Raw genomic sequence first — 17,740 nt, 5'->3', positions numbered from 1 at the left:
TTCAAGTATGACGTGGTCCGCGACCAAGGAACCAACGAACTTCGACACCCTTAAGAACCAGAAATATAACCATTAACAGGAGAAGGTCGCGGCGACTGGTCCAGTCACAGAGTAGAAAAGAAGACAGTGTCCTAGAGCCAGGACAAGACCAGAGGGAAACGGGAGGAGTGCACGCCGCTCGGAGAAGCCTGGTTAGGAGGACAAGAGCAGCGAGATGACCAGACCACGCCGCGAAAAGGAAAACAGAGTAGAAGGGCTCGACGCCACGAAGGAAAGAGAAAAAGAAAGGAGTCAAGTGGCACGACGCCATCAAGAACAGCAACATCCAGAAAGGTGAGGAGCGGTGTGACAAGTCTGCACACCCACCAGAAGAGAAGGTGACACGGACCACAACATCGAATACAAGGGCCTACAAGTCCAGAGGAACATCAGTAGCACTAGGTGAAGAACAGACCCCTACCTACAAGTCCTCTGACAACCCGTCGACTGCAGGAATGAACAGGCTGGACCATTGGCAACACCCACCTTTGGGATTGAGCAGAAGTCTGGATGGGGAGAACGCTCAGACGCCCAGCAGAGGGAGAACTGACCACCCCACACCAGCCCGTGGATATCCAAGGGGCAAAGGCCTCAGGGACACCGGTGGCAGAGGGTCCCGACACGAGAGATGGATTCGTCGCCGTCTACCCTGCACGTCCCAGGAAAAAGGGGAACTTGTGCGCAAAGGAAAGAGTCAACAGCCACCCTCCAGGCGGAGCTACGGATGCATGGTAGTAATCTCATCGCCTCCTACATTCACACCGGCTTGTGGAGTTGGAGCAACGCTGCAGAGAACACCCTGCCCAGCGGAAACCTGAAGAAGAGGGCCTCCGGGACATCTCGTGGCAGGAGAACACCCGCGAGAGGGGCGTCCCAGTGAGAAGGATGCCTTTCAACCACTCACTCCTTTGCAATGTGAAGCCAAGCTGCCTACAGTGAAGAAACCCAACGGACTAGTAAAAGACAACCTCCATCAAGTCTACCTTCTGGTCATCCTGTTCGGCGTCACCCCATGATCAAGCTCTCAACTGACTGAAGAACACACTGCCATGGCGCAAGTCCAGAAGAGCACGCCCACCGAGGACCACGACGTCTAGCCCAAGAGAACGAATGTTTCAGCTGGAAATTTCCACCGTCGTCATATAGCAAGCAGCTGAAGAGACTTTCTAAAATTATGAGGTGGCATATTTTGTGTTTTTCCTCCCACAGGTTTGGACTTTTGTTTTGTCTCAACTTTTATGAAGTTGGGGAGGAATGTAGTGTCCTGCTGGACACGTTCTAGTTGTTGTGTCATGTAAACCTACACTTTACACCCACCCACCACTGATGTCACGAGTCAGGTGACACAGTTAATAAATAGGGCGGAGCGCACGTGCTCTTGGCCAGTTTAGTAACCCACTACCCTGTGTCCGTGTCTCCATGAGCGCCGCAATGTGGGCCTAGGGCCCAACACTACACCATGCTCTGCTCACACACACTAAGAATGTGCGGGTGCATACACAAAGAAGTGCACAGACAGGTGCACGCAAACTCTTCGGCAAATATAACATTTAAATATAAGTAGGATATTATAGTGCGCTTAGTCACCGTGGAAAAAAACAAAACGTATAAGCCTGGGATCTGCGTCCATCGTCCCGTCTAATTATCCTCCCAGAAGGGGCATGAGTTTCCACATCAGCTTGTGTCCCCGACTTTTGTACCACATTATGCTCGTACAAACCCGTTCCACTGGTCGGATCACCCTCTAACCTGACGGACTTGGGTACGGCTTGTTTTGTTGCTGCCTCCGAGGGCCCGCGCTTAGAAGTGTTCTCACCCAGGGACACTCCTCTCCACAAATAGCCAGCGAAAGCACGAGCGCGGAATTCACAGTCCACACGCCGGACTGGGAGAGGCCGCCATGGCCGCGAGCGCGCCAGCGGCCCCCGGCGCCCAGCAGCCCTCGGCCTCCCTCTGCACGGGCCCCGACCCGGCAGCGGCGCTCGGTGACGACGCTTCCTGCGTCATCTGCCTGGAGTACTTCACGGACCCGGTGACCATAGAGTGCGGGCACACCTTCTGCCGCTCCTGCCTCAGCCGTTACATGAAGCAGCAAGATTTAACCATCTCGTGCCCGAGGTGCCGGCACCGATTCGGCCAGAGCGGCCTGAGGCCCAACACGGAGCTCTCGGCCGTCGCGCAGGCCTTTCGGCAGATCAGGATGGAGGCCTCGGCAAGGCCGCAGAGGAGTTGTTGTGAAGGCCACAGTCAAGTAAAGAGGTCCAGTGTGTGTCCAGTGTGCTGGGAACCCCAAAATGATCAATGTCACAACGGGGGATCTGAAGAGGATGGCAGCGAAGAATACAAGGTACAGTAAAAGTATTGTCATCACTTAGTCAATAAATGTGTTGAAGAAGTCCTCAATGCAAGCGAGATAATAGTACAAGAACACAGTCTTGGGTCGTGGAATTCTTCCATGTGCGACTAGGTTATTAACTTGAGCCCCACGATGTTGGAAGGGGTTAATCTCTTAGCCCAAACTGACCTACTGCCCCACATATGGTTGTATGTCTGGATATCGTGGCAAAAAATATCAAGGATCAGAATATCTAGAAGGTAATTGCATATAGGTAAGTACAGATTTATTATTCTGAACTCTACATGTACGTACCTAGAAGCAGCGTCGGATTGGTAACGCGGGCACTCGGGCAATGCCAGAGGGGCCGGTATCCTTGTTCCAGCTGTGGGCTGTTTATTGAGCAGCTTAGGGGCCGATTTAGGCAGTTTCTGCATTGTTCGATGGCGCCAGCAGACCAGTGAGTGCCCTTTCTGGAGGTAGATGGGTGTCCACTACCTCCCTTTTATCAACGGTAGAGGTGGCACTTACTTTCTCTCGCTGGGCGGCCTATTAATATATATATATGCATATTGAGAAGGGGCAGGGGGCCTGAACAAAAGTGGCCTCACTTGTTTTCAGTTGTGTTTCACCAGTATAAACTAATCCGTGCATTTTTTTACACCCCCCCTTTTTAGTAAATTTCGCCGAAGCAGTTTTTGTGGAAAGACAGTATGCAAATGTGGGCCACTTTTTTTTGGCGCGCCTAGGCCCCTTTTTAATCCCAATCCAACCCTGCACAGAAGATATGCATTACCAAGGCTCACATATGTGGAGTTAAGTGTAGTAAACCTATGCCTACCTATACAGACTTAACTGCACAATATTTTGGTCATCGATATTTTTGACCCACAGTAGTCTGTTGTCGATATTGTGGTGGAATACCCCCTTATATTGGGGTGTCACACAGGCCCCTGCAATTTGGAGCAGTCATCAACCCTTCAGGGTGCCAACATTCACCCCAAGGAATATCTGTGAGATATTGTAGACTGCAGGGCCTCCTATCACATTTTGCAAGGGGATCCCATCATTTTGCATCATAGTCCATCCAAAGAATGTTGACAAACACGATCACTTTATTATTCACATTATCATACCTAGCTGACAGTTGGCTCCATGTCATGTGCGACACTGTCAGCCATTTCGGGAATTTTAGCCAGGAGCACTTTTGATGGTGGGACTATTGATCCTGTAGCTGCAGTGTTAAAAATGAAACTTTAAGTCTCAAAATTCAACACACCATAGGGTAAAATACCAGGACTAGCTAAAAGGTTTTGCCCAAGAAATGCGACTACGTGGCATCTCCAAACATAGTTAATAATACATATCTTTCTGGAATGTTAAGTTATCCCTTTGAAAAGCACATTTAAATACATGATTGCCAACATGCTATTGGCTGACCGACAGCCTTATTCATCCACAGCTCGATGTTATAGGAAATGAGGAGATGAGACTTATCTGAGGAAAGACACCATCTTCAAGCCAAGAAATGAATGGCAATATACATTTCTGATGGCCTATTACAGTCGCACAAAGCCACTCCATTTTCCTCTCTAAATGACAGCACTGCTTTTCGGTGTATATGTTGTTATGTTTCCCAGGGATAAACTAAGTGCTCCTCTTGGGCAGATTTCTTCATGGCTCCTAGGGGGCCTGGCACACAATTTGAAGACTACTGATGTAACCCAGTGCCAGAGTAAAGATACAGGTGTTTGCTCTGTACAAGTTATATATTGGGCTAACAACCCCAGTATAGGGTTCCATCTAATCTGGAAGAGAGTTCACCGTTTATTGATGTGAGTGCCATTGCTGAGCCTGCACTAACCATCTTTACTCCATATTAGCTTTTATGTAATGATGTGGTGGTGTATTGGGGTTCCTTTTGCCTTCACACTAGTGACGGCTCTCCTTTATGGGCTTCAGGGCTATGCCCTTCTTGTTTTCTGGTCTTTTTTTATCATCGCAAAAGTGAGTGATAACCGATTATTCAATCATGGTGTAATAAAAGAAAAATGCCAACCAACTTCAGGTGCAGCAACAGCCTGTATTCTCTCTTGACGGTTCGCGCAGGTACCTAAAAGCACATGCACCAGCCAGCAGAGGGATTATTCAGGGCTGGTAAAATCCCAGCCCTGGCCTCAGGGCCGTAGCATGCCTCAGTGTATCACCCAATTTGTGGCGTGCTAAAGTGTCGCAGCTAAAGGTAACCATGAGCGCTGCTGGGTTGAGTCCTTTAGTGTCCGTGGCTACAGGCGAACCAGCTCATCACAGAGTTTGTAAAGGGTGCGGTGAAAATCAGAGACTGAAAACTGGTGCCTGAGACTATACAAGTTCAAGGTTTTAGTTTCATATTCTAGTGTTGGCAGCATCAATGCACATGGTTCAAACTGGACATGCATAGGCAGCAAGTTAAATAAAAAAAAGTTTTTAAATGTGTGCCTATGGGTGAAGGTTGGTGGCAGGGAAAGAGAGTGTGTGCATGTGTGAAAAACGAGTTAGTAAGGGAGTGAGTCAGAGTGAGTGAGAATGAGTGATATGAAGTGTGAGAATGAATGACAGTGAGTGAAGGAAAACGACAATGAGTGTAACTGAGTGTTACCGAGTGTGAGACTGAGTGCGTGAGAGTGAGTCACAGTCTGACTGATGTTAAGTGAGTCAGAGAATGAGTGAGTCAGAGTGAGAATCAGTGAGACTGATTGAATCAGACTAGGTAATAAATGAGTGGGACTGAGTGAGAAAGAGTGTGACTGAGACTAGTTGAGTCAGAGGAAGTTTGAGTGAATGAGAATAAGTAGGACTGAATGAGTGAGACAAGGTGAGTCAGAGTGAGAATGAGTGGGACTGGGAGAGACTTGGAATGAGTGAGACTGAGTGAGTGAGACTGAGTTAGAATGAGTGAAAATAAGTGAACCAAAGTGGGGACTAGGTGAATCATAACGAGTGGGACTAAGTGAATTACAGAGAAGCCAAGTGAGTAGGAGTGCACATGAGACTAAGTGAGTCAAAATGAGATTAAGTGAGAATGAGTTGGTCAGAGTGAGGTTGAGTGACTCAGGATGAGTGAGTCAGAGTGAGATTGACTGAAACAGAATGAGTGAGACTGAATGAGAATAAGTGAGACTGCAGAAGTCAGCGAGGCCAAGTGAGTCAGAGTAAGTAAAAGTATGAATTAAAGTAAGATATTGAATATGAGTGAGAGAGTAAGACTGATCGCAGCTGTATGTGAGCGAACTCTCCAAACCAGTTCATGGAAAGTCAGTCTTGCTCACTGAAATTTCAGCCAAGGATTACGCCTCACCACTTTTAAAGGTCACCATTCTGCACTGACCTGATATATGTTGGTGGACATACTCTTGCATCTGATTCAGAAAGTATCAAATATCACTATATGAATTCAGAACAAGAGGGGTATTTTTCAGTGTCATCTCAGATTGGTTCTATGAATGAACTTTCTTTGCAAGAAGTTCCAGTATCTGGGAGCATCGTGGGTGCTTTTAGGAGGCATGTCAGGTTTACTCTTTATTGAATTGCACTTGTGTATTGTCATCCAGTAGTGGAGACTCTCTTACCCATCCAGCCCTTTTCCTAAGGATATTAATCTTCTGCTTATTCATGAACAAGTCTGATGGAGGTGGAGAGATTCAATACATTGTCATATGTTAGGTAAATGTCTTCCAGACAGGCATCCCTTCCAACTGTAACAATATCATACATGGACTGATGGGTGAGGTGCCTTCAAAGCACATTGTCTGCCTGCAGTTGACATAGACTTTCGAAATGCTTGAATGCACAACATGCATTGGTACACAGAAGACTAGTTTTTCTCATGAGGTGCGATATCAAGAAAGGGGTAACAGCAATACAAGGCCAACTAATGAGATTGGGTAGAAGTTTAGAACTGGTGAAGTCGCCAGCAATACGAGCAGCCTAGTATAATGCTTCCATTTCCCAAATCAAAGCTTTGCTGACAAATTGTAGGCCATTGACTGCAGATGATTACTATAGTGAGTAGGTTTTTGCCAAGCATACCTCAATCAGACAGCAACACCATATGTGAGTTCTGGTTATTTTTTTTAATAAGAACATTTTTATTGATTTTTAAGATGACAAACTGTTCTCTCCAAATGGACACATTAATTACAATACCTTCCCACTAAGCCCGCAGCCACATCCAGGCCGCTCGCCACCCCCTTTAATGTGTATATTAGCACTTTACTCAACTTGTCCCCCTAGTCCGTGGTGGGCTCACTGTTTGCCCCAAACTCTGTCGTATTTGCTGGGGCAACCACGTGCAGTGTGAATTGTTTCCTCTAGTTTTGCGCCAGAGGGGGTGCAGTGGAGGACCTCCAATATTTAGCTAAATCTCTTTTATCCAACAACGTACCCATCCTCACCAGAATCCTGTCCCCCTCCCCTGGACCTCCTAAGTCCCTCAGGATGCCCAGTAGTGCCTGTCTATAATTGCTACCCCACTATCCTGGACAGACCAAAAGTGCAGTATAACGGTTCAGGCTCTTACCACATGATAAAAATCTCCTCTTGACTCCGGGCAGTGAAAACATGCAGACAAAGGCACACCTGGGCACTTCAAAGGCGATAGGGTGTGATATATGCCAGATGCAGGTACTTAAACTTGACGAGGCAGTCATGCCGAGATTGTAAGGAAGTGTGGGCCGTACAGGTGTCCCGCCAGTCGGCCTATTCCAGTGGGCCCACTGACGCCTGCTACTGTTCCCTCAGGGCGTCCAGCAGGACAGGTGAGTGCATGACCAGTCTTGTATATCTGAGAGATCTGTCCTTTTCTTAAGTTGCCCATCAGCACCCGATCCTCAAGAGGGCTGTACCCATGGACCTTCCCCAGGGCATCCTGATACACGGACAGGGTGTGTCGTAGCTAAAAGAGAAACTGGGATTTGTGCAAATTAAACTCAGTCTGTAGCTCCTGAGAGGAGCGGATATGGTCCTTGTCCCACACGTCTCCCAGGCACGAAATGCCAATTCGCCCCCCACCCGGCTCCCCACTCGTACCAGCCATCTACCTGCCCAAAGGGGACTCCCTGTGTAAGTTTGTGGTCCCAGCCCATCCAGGCACTGCCGCCCTCCAAACCTGGAAGACACACTATCCTGGTCAGTCCTGGGAGGTGTCCGAGGAGTGGCACTCAGTATAAAATATACCTTACATTATCCAGCCCAATCAGTACTATACCCCCCAGTATGCCGGTTTCTCCCAGCCCACGTGCATCCAGTCGTTCACCGTCAGGAGTTATGCTACCCAGTAGTATAGTATAGACAAATGTAAGTGGCCCGAACACATTAAATGCAACTATGTTGGGCTTATTGGCCCAAAAGAACTCTCAGTGCTGCCTAGTTGTTAAATCATGACTGGGAAATCTGGAGGCGGAAGTTTTTGAGTTCTAATAAATTATACAGTGTTTCCAAATAGGGTAAGAGGGGACATGTATTTAATTAAGAACAAGCTGTTCTTTAAGAGCACCTAGCTCAGCCACAATTAAAAAAACACAAGGTTTATTTACACATAACTTGTCCTAATTATGTTCTTCTAACGGCATGTATCTGGAACAAGCCCAAGCACGACCAGTGGCTCGCTTATGAGTAAATACAACTCATCATCTCTTCTCCATGGGTGTGCCTAAGTTCATGTTTTTATTGTGTCTCCCTGGAGAGTGTTGCTGCAGACTCCTTACCTCTTCGCATCAGCTTTCTGCTTGTTAGATGTTTTGCTTCTCTCATGGCCGTCACATTCCCAGTAATCACTGGTGCCTGGTCTGGGATTGATGGGGTCATACGTCTTGCAGGCCATGTAGGGTATCGGAAGAGTCAATGTCCCATATTGTCATTGAACCGTCATCTCAAAAATATAAGGAGAAACAAATATTTCCACTACTAGAGAACTGTGTTCAGACATCCAGGGCAACATTGACTTTTTGTTAGGATGTATTATCTAATCTCATATCACGATCATTGCCTTGAGATCATGCAATAATGTTGGCAAACGTCAATCACTCTGTTTGAACTTGTACCATGGCTTTGTAATTAAAATGTAATTAATTGTAACTGTTGTTGACAATATGTTGTTGCTAAAATATCAGTGCGAATGATGCTGAGGAGTAATGGTATTGTAATTTAAAGTGAAAAGGAATTCTATTATGCATTGCACATATTGATAATTTTATTATAGAATGAAACTTATATCTGTAGCTACATAGTTTTTATGTGTTTTTTCTAAACTTGCTGACAAATGATAAATACATTAATTTTAAATTACATATTTAGATATGTCAGTTTTCTGCAGTAATATTGTTTGATGAGGGTTTTCAAAATGCTTGCTTGGCCTTGTCCTCCTTCCTGTAGCCAACACACTTTTCCAGGTAAGACTAACAGCAAAAGGTTCCTCGCCTCCACCTTACAAGAGGCCATCAACTTCAGGCTAGCCGGAGCAGCCAACAGTTTCTATATTATTTTATTGGCTTCCGTGTAGCACAGTTGTGATCCTCACTGGGGTGGGTGGGGGTGAGAACACTGCAGAGAAATAGGAAAAACTCACTTTAACATCACAAGGAAAAGCAGAGTAGAGGAAATACAATTTAACAAGTGCCTGATGTGCATAATCAAGTACTCAGTTTCATAAAATTATGGGCATATATACTTAACGAAATACTGTGCATTTGGTCATGCAGGTACATGATTTTTGGAACTTACTGGTACTTAGAAGGTATTATTTTAGATTAATCTTGAACTCTTTAAAGGTGGTGGCCAAGCGTGTAAATGTCGGAGGGGAGATCCAGATTTTAGGGCGGGTTACTTGAGAAGAAGTGTTTCAAAGCTGATCTTTTGGGGATTATGAGCCATAGAGATGAATTACCTTTTTCAACTCTGTTTTGTCTAGGTATGGTGAGCTGGTCAGCTTGGGTTTCGGGATTGCCCTGAAGATGCATCTTATGTGTGATACAAGCTATCTTGTAGGCACTGTATGCCTCTATAGGTAGACAGTTTAAAGAGGCCCAGCTCCCTAAGGCCTCAGCGAATGATCTGGCCATATATAGTACATCTGACTTTGGAAAACCTTCTAGAAGGTTACATTTATATTGAATACTAACTAGTTCCCTAATTGGGTCGTAAATGACAGCAATAATTGGGTTAGTATAGGTAGGTTCCTCACACACCCGAGCATCAATATCACTGCACGTGTTGCTCTACTGATCTCTGTACTGACGTGTGTTCTGTCCCTCCGCAGCCACATTTACTGAAATGCCTTGCTGCCCTGCAAGCGGCCCTAGAAGAAGTTCTTAAGGAGAAAGTGCAACAGGAGGAGAGGGATGGTTGCTGTCGGGTAAGGAGTGTCCTGTATTCTCTGTAGAGTTTCTGGTACAACATGTTTGTGTATGGTATGGCTTGAAAGTCCCGCCCGTGAATGAAAACCTTCACCAGAGCAGCAGCTGCTTACTCGGGACCTCCTCCAGCTATGGGAAGGCTATCTCTCGCCCATGCATCAAATCTTTCAAAGAGCTTGTTGCCAGGCCTTGTGCACGCTCTCAGGCGCCTTATTGTTTTCTACCGCCTCTACCTCTTGATTTTCTGTTATTTTTGTGCTATAGTCTGCTATACTTGCTTATATTGGTTTTTCTTCTCGCACGTGTTCTTCCTTTCGTTGTGCAGCCATTTACAAAGCATTCAGTTTGATTGGAAGGAAACTGTTTTTACAGATCCCGATAAATCGTATGTACTTTGTCCAGTTTCCTTCACAGCTGGTACATATTGATGAACTAAATTGTGTGAGAATACGTCGACTGCTTACTATAGCCAATGTTGAGAAATTAAAATGCATACTTCTGCTCGGGTCAGTCAGGTCCATTTTGCCTGTGATATCAAACTGAAATCATTGTCTACAAATTTACCTGCCCTACTTTCCACAGCGACTCATATCAGGGTCTTTTTAGGGACATACTGGCCATTCTGAAACACTAGTATTTCCTTGGTGCAAAGCCGGCAAGGGGGCTGATTTCAGAACAGAAAGGGCTGTCATGTCCCCAGTAGTGCTGGAACAATTTTCAGAGTTGGGTTTGGCCAATATCCTCTCTGAAATCTCTGGGGTTGTGAAAAATCCAACTGGGACTTAGAGTAAGGGCACTACTGCACATATCAGCGGGATGTGGGAGCATATTGGAGGGTCTAGTGGTACATTTTGCATTTTTACATATGTCTGGATAAATATGATCGGCAATGTAAGGTCATATATAGATGCCACAGGCTCCATCAAAGAGCACATTTGCAAAACAAAATCACCAGAAACAAGCACTGGACAGGCAACTCGATTTTTACTTAGGAAAAGTATTGCGTTAACCGCTCTCACAACGTAGGATTGTCTGATTTAAAATCGAACCTGGGGAATCACAGGTGTCAGTATGAATTGGTGCTGTGCTATGAGCCTTCCACCTCAAACTGAACATGTTCTTTCCAGGATCTTCCAATTACTGGTTCATGTAATTATGTGAAATGAGTCAGGTGATCTCCACCAGACGTCCATGAACAAGTATTCAAATAGTGGCACACGTTGGTTTTGGTTGTAGTAAGAAGCAGGAGTGTTCAGAGTTTGGTAAACTCCATACTTCTGACACCCTATTAACATCAAGGTTTACCGTCCATCTATACATAGAATTCAAGAACAAGGAGCTATCAGTTAACCATCGATTAAGGGCCAATTAAAAGCAAAACAGTGGTTTAATGGGATAAAGCTCTTCTGTGCAGACCTCACAATATTTCAAATAACAATCTACGATACACTAAAAAACGGAGCATCCTGGATAAGGTTAAAACAAATATACAATGATATTCATAGTAAAATGCTCAGCCAAGATGTGAAACTTGATAGCAGAAATAATATTTCTTATTTCTGCTCAGCCTTACCTCCCCTTTCAGCTTTCCTTGGGTAAAAATGGCGCACAGCCTCAATACAATCATATTCTTTGGCACATTTTTAGGTATTGGCTCTAGACAGCACATGCTGTATATATACTTTGTGAACTTCAGCCCGCCCATAGGCTTCCCATTTGCTGGCTCCATCGTCGCTGTTCTAATCTTTCTCCCCATTTGTCCATGGCATGCATCCTCTTTATGTGTTTAGCCCTCCCGAGAGCATGGACCAATTACTATTATCCATCCACTCCTTACAATTAATGACCATTTTAGAAACTTCTTTTTTCTTTAAGAGCCCACCTCAGGAGCGGTCGTGTTTTCACTCGCTCTGAGCACTGCACAGTTTCTATAAACAGGCCTGTAAATCATGTTCTTATCTTGTCTCCTAATCACCCTCCTCCTGCTGTTGCTTTCTTCATTCTGCACCCCCGTCCCTGCCTGCCATGTGCTCTGACCATCATGAAATTGGTCTCCCACTCCTCATTTTTTTCTTATCCTGCCCCCACTCACCCTCCTCCCGCTGTTGCTTGCTCCCTCCCACGCCGTTAGCCGCTTGTCCTATGCTTCTCCTATCATAATGGAACAGGCCTGTAAATTATGTTCCTAACTTCTTTTTCAAGCTACAGCATGTTTTTCAATTACCAGGAGTACATTTGCAGGGAGAGAGCGAGAAAGTTAGCAATCTCCTCTATGCTCTCCATTGCCTTGCAAGGTCATTGTCTTGCTTTGTTTCAGGTGCCCTTCACTCACTCATTCTCACTCCCCTTCCCATCCCTGAAAAAGTTACAAAAAACAGGAACATGTCATAACAGGCTCTCTGGTTACTAATGAAACAGGCTGCCGGAAGGGCTTGTTTCAATTCACTGGATGGTCATTGTAAAGCGCCACATGCCACCAACTGCACTCCTTGGTGCAGGAGTGCATCTGTAAAGTAAGTGTTTTGCGGTTTAGAGTACAGGGCACAGTATATCATAAATCCCCTCCATGGTCTCCATTGCCTTGGTAGGTCATGTGACAGCCTTGTTTTGGCTGTCCTTCATTCACTCATTCCCACCCCCCATCTCACTCCTGAGATTGTTACATAAAACAAGAATACGTCATAACTGGCTCTCTGGTTACTAATAAAACAGGCTGCAGGAATAGATTAAATAAAGGATTCCTGAATTTGAATCTATGCATGCACATTCCCCCACCCTCCCTTCCACCCATTCCACACCACCCCACACCACTCCACTCCACTCCACCCCACACCCCGCACCCACTGTCGAAGATCACCTCATCCACTCCACCCCACACCCCGCACCCACTGTCGAAGATCACTTCACCCACTCAACTCCACCCCACTCCACTCCACCCCACTCTACTCCACTCCCCTCCACTCCTCACCCTGCACTCATGGACGAAGATCGTACACCTTCCCACATCACACCTACCCCCACCCTACCTTCCACCCACTCCACTCCTCCTAAGAGTCTTGCGGTACCCACAACGGACCTGAGCATATCTCCCCTCCTCCGCAGCAGTTATCTCTCTCACCCTACCCCCCCCATTCTCATTCCTCACCCCCCCACCCCCCCAACAAGACACACAGAGCCCACCACCCCCCGCTCCTCAACATCCCCCCCGCTCCACCCCCCCATACTCAGCCCCCACTACCTTCTTGACACCCCTATTGTCTTCAGTCTTCACTCTTCCCATAACTCTCCGGCATCGCCCCCCAACGACGTCCCCGCCCTTACGTCCCAGCCGACCCATCCCTCACCCACACCTCTCGCACACACCCTCTCTCACCCACCGAATACCACCCCTCCCCCTATTACCGCAGAACACTCCACGGACAATGGCACACCCCACCCCCCCGACCCCAGCTCGTAGTTCAGCTCCCTATTCAACAACCTGCCTACGGCCCTCACCTCCAACGCTAGCCCCTACTCACAGCTCGACCTGATTTTAACAACGCTCCTACAAGTCAAAGACGAGGTCCACACCATCAAAGAACTCCTCCACACACACCCCAGACAACACCGACCTACAACCAACACCTCTGTGTCCAACAAAGGTCACACCCTCCGCACAGGCCCTCGCTTTCATCTCGCTCCATGGGTGAAACGGGTGGGCTCACACTCTCCGCGCTGGCCCACTATCCCCGACCGCAACAACGTCCACCGCCCCCGTCGCGCTCATAACTCCCTGACGGCTCATGACATAGACACCCTCCTCCGCTCATTTGGCCCTGGCCCGGTAAAGCGCACAACGCCCTCACAACTCCCCATACCCACAATTCTCTCGAATCCCATTAGGCACCCAACTCTAAGCAGCCGATGCGCTATCCCCAGCAATCTCAGAAAAATACCTCTCGCGCTAGAACACTCGACCACCCCTCTCACCCCCAGACTCAATTGCATCCTACTCAACTGTAGATCGGCCCAGAGGCATTCCTCCAACATTGCAGATCTCGTCACATCAATGGATCTTGACCTAGCCATTTTGACGGAAACATGGTTAACTGAAGCCTCCACACCTATCATGGACATATTAGTCCCCCACAATTACCACATAATTAGACTTGACAGAACCGGCAAGACGGGCGGGGGAATCGCATGCATTTTCAGGAGCAACCTCTCGGTTGCTAAATTAACCTCCCCCTCCATCACGTCTTGCGAACTCATTTGTCTTGATATCTCCAGCGAGGGCAAACCAGTATGTGCTCTACATCTCATATATCACCCGCCTAGGGACAACCTCATCTTCACCCAACAACTCATGGACACGATCTCATCCAATGCTGGTCGGCAGATCCCGCAAATCTACCTGGGTGACTTCAATCTCCACTGGAACGATCAGAAAGACGCAGTGGTGAATAGTCTCAAATCCTTCCTTGACGCGTTTAACCTCACTCAAATATGCAACAGCCCAACACACGACAAAGGCTCCATACTTGATCTCATCATCGCCAACGAAGACTCCACCCAATTAGGGGCAATCCAACCTTGTGATTGGTCAGACCACCACATTATCTCCTTCTTCATCAATGAAAAGGTTAAACCTGTCTCGGCGCAACCCACCAAATCTAAGATCTGGAAAAGGGACATGAAGAACCTTAACCCCAACTCCCTGCCTCCCCACCTCACCAATAGCCTCCTTCCCCCTCCTGGCACCTCTGATGTTCAATCACTGACTGACCACTACCTCGACTCTATGAACTCAATAATCAATGAAGCCGCCCCACTGCAACTAAAGAGAGTCTCCACCAAGATCTCGAACCCTTGGTATGATGGCAGACTCAATGAAGACAGGCGGGCTATGCGAATGGCAGAACGCACATGGAGATCAGTCCCCTCATCGCGGCATCGCAAAATACTTAAGAGCAAGAGAAATGCCTACTTTAGGAAAATAAAGCGCGCAAAATCTGATTTCTTCAGCCTCCAGCTGGACCAAGCAAAAAACAGACCAAGAAAGCTGTTCGAACTAGTCAAAACTCAAACCAAGACGCAACCCCTTCTCTCAAACGACTCAACAAACATCATCCCACACTGTGAAGACTTTTCTGCCTTCTTTAAGCTAAAGACCGACAACATAAGGAATGACCTCCTTAATGATGTAAGACGATACCCGAGCATCACCAAAATGCCTGACACTCAACCTAAAAATAACGCCTCCTGGTAGTCTTTCGAAACCTACTCTGAAGAAGCAATACACAAACTGCTCGGCTCCTTGAAGCCTTCTAATCACCTCACAGACCCATTACCTGCCAATGCTGTTAGAGACTTCATCCCCGTGCTTCTCCCACTCTGGACAAAAATCATTAACAGCTCCCTTCAGCAAGGTCTCATTCCAGACTCCCTCAAAGTGGGGCAAGTCATGCCCATACTCAAGAAACCGACAGCTGATCCGGCTGACTTAAACAACTACCGCCCTATCACCAATATCCCCACTTTGGCCAAGCTGTTGGAAAAATGTGTGCAACTCCAACTAACAAAACACATTGGCCAGTTCGAACTCCTCGACCCTCACCAATCGGGCTTCCGGGCGAAACCCAGCACAGAGACGGCCATGACACACATAATTGATGACGCCCTCCAAATCCTGGATCGCAACGACTCCTGCCTCCTCATTCTCCTGGACCTCTCCTCAGCATTCGACACGGTCAAACATGAGAACCTATTAGAGCTCCTAAATACCAGAATGGGCTTATCCCGGACTGTACTCAAATGGTTCACTTCCTTCCTTCACAACCGATCCCAGAAGTTCAAGATTAACAACGTGCTGTCCTCTCCAGTGCCAGTAGATTTAGGCGTCCCACAAGGATCTTCCCTCTCACCCACGCTGTTCAACCTCATCATGGAACCACTCGCTACCCTGCTCCAGGCATCCAATGTACACTTCCACATGTATGCCGATGACACTCAACTATACCTAAAGGTACAATCCCCGGAAGATATCAAACTTCTGAACTGCACACTTAGGAACACCCAATCTTGGTTGGCCGACAATCACCTCAAACTAAATGCATTGAAAACTGAGTTCCTCCTGATATCACCCCCTGCGAAAATTACCACCACCCAAATATGGCTCAATCACCTAACCGCATTCAATGTCCAACCCACCATCGTGGACTCTGCGAAGTCCTTAGGCATCACACTTGACGCAAAGCTCAATATGCAACAGCACATTAGCAAAGCAACGAAAGGAGCTAACTTTCAAATTAACACTCTAAGGAAACTCAAACCCTTCCTGCCAGCCAAGGATTTCCAAACTGCTGTACAAGCACTAGTCATCCCCCGCATAGACTATGGAATTGTGGCCCTCAGCGGTCTCCCTCAAGCAACAACAGCACCCCTAAGAGCCTCCCTAAATGCGGCCGCGAGACTCATTTCGGGCTCAAGGAAACACTCTCATATAACCCCTGACCTGAAATCGCTGAAATGGCTCCCCCTCGAAGCCAGAATACAATTGAAAATTGCGGTTATGACACACTCAGCCATACACCACAAGGCTCCTACCTACCTCACTCAAAAGCTGACTATATCAGGAGGTTCGAGATCCAATAGAAGTACTAAAAGTCTGCTCCTGAAACCTCGCAGATTCCGTAGGGAAAAAACCTACAAGCGCTCCTTCTCAGGAATGGCACCGAGGATCTGGAATGCACTCCCTCCTGAAACGAGGATTATCTCCTCCACTGTACTCTTCAAGAAAGAAGTGAAAGCCATCCTTATGGCCAAGTTTACATGATCCACACTGTTGCTGCTCAGAGTCTATGCACCGATCTTGTAACGTCGGATAATTAGTGATCCATTAACTTTCTGTTCATGACCTATTGACCTCTTTTGCAGTTGGATCATAGACCCTGCACCGTACTATAGTATTATCTTTTAAGTGTTTACTGGTATCCACTGATCTCCATGGCAGCTGGATCAGAGTCCCTCTGCACCACCCTATCCTAATGTCTATTTGAATGTTTAATATTATCTGTAGACCTGTGTTGTAGCTAGCTCAGACTCAGCACTGTCTTATATTTTTTTGTCTATTTGAGTGTTCTCTGCTACCTCATGATCTCTATTTTAGTTAGAGCAAAGACTCTACACCACCTTATTCTACTGTCTAGCTGAGTGTTTACCTGTATCTTATTGCACATGATTGTTATCCTATTATGCTACCGTGCACTATACTGTACCCAATTACTATGTCTACTCACCCTACTGTAAAGCGCTCTGATATCTGCTAAGATCTTGTTCGCGCTATATAAAACTTTGAATAAATAAATAAATGAGCTCTACATTTTGATGACTGTTGGCTGTGATACCTCTAGCCAGTCAGATAGCTCAGTGGGTTGAGTACCTTCAGCAGGCATGTATGTGTAACATGCAAGGTACACATATGACTTGCTCTAAGGCAGACGGTACCTTCTTTTCTTGCGAGGCAAACAAAATAAATATGATTTTACTAGATAATGTTTGCAGCTCTCTTTAAAAGGAATTGACACATTTCATATTGTGTTTTTCTCTCTATCAAATGGCAAATGTAATTTGGGATGCCTTGATCATGTATGCCCGTAGTTACACAAAGGAGTAACGGCGCATCAGCTATGGATGCTTGGGTGCTGCATCAGCTTAGGAACACTTACCATCTGGCCATTTAAAGCTGAAACACATTTACATTGACAAAGCCAATAGCTCTCAAATTGTTGAGACCGATTGGCTTTCTGATCGAGACTTCTAGCTGTAGATTCCTCACCTTTTGAATATTTCCCCAGGTATCAGACTGGATCCGGAAACGTTTCAGCAGTACCTCTACACATTGGTAGGTAGCACAGTGCTTTTCCGCACTGATGCTGTTCCACTCTGTAAATGACGTGCAGAACCTCTGGGGCGCCACCCCTGCATGCTGACTTTA

The 17,740-nt window shown here is 46.6% G+C and overlaps 1 protein-coding gene across 1 annotated transcript in view; it reads left to right on the top strand.

Moving 5' to 3' along the window:
- The first annotated feature begins 1,839 nt into the window (after positions 1-1,839).
- LOC144828868 (E3 ubiquitin-protein ligase TRIM39-like) overlaps positions 1,840-17,740 on the top strand; it is a 72,852-nt gene continuing 56,951 nt past the window's right edge. Inside the window, exons 1-2 of the mRNA XM_078687435.1 lie at positions 1,840-2,386; positions 9,669-9,764. Coding sequence (XP_078543561.1) covers positions 1,940-2,386; positions 9,669-9,764 — 543 coding nt within the window. The 5' untranslated portion in view covers positions 1,840-1,939. The remainder of the gene's footprint in view (positions 2,387-9,668; positions 9,765-17,740) is intronic.

This window comes from Lissotriton helveticus, chromosome 4_1, assembly GCF_964261635.1.
Source record: "Lissotriton helveticus chromosome 4_1, aLisHel1.1, whole genome shotgun sequence".
Classification (NCBI taxonomy): domain Eukaryota; kingdom Metazoa; phylum Chordata; class Amphibia; order Caudata; family Salamandridae; genus Lissotriton; species Lissotriton helveticus.
This window is presented reverse-complemented; position numbering and strand designations above follow the sequence as displayed.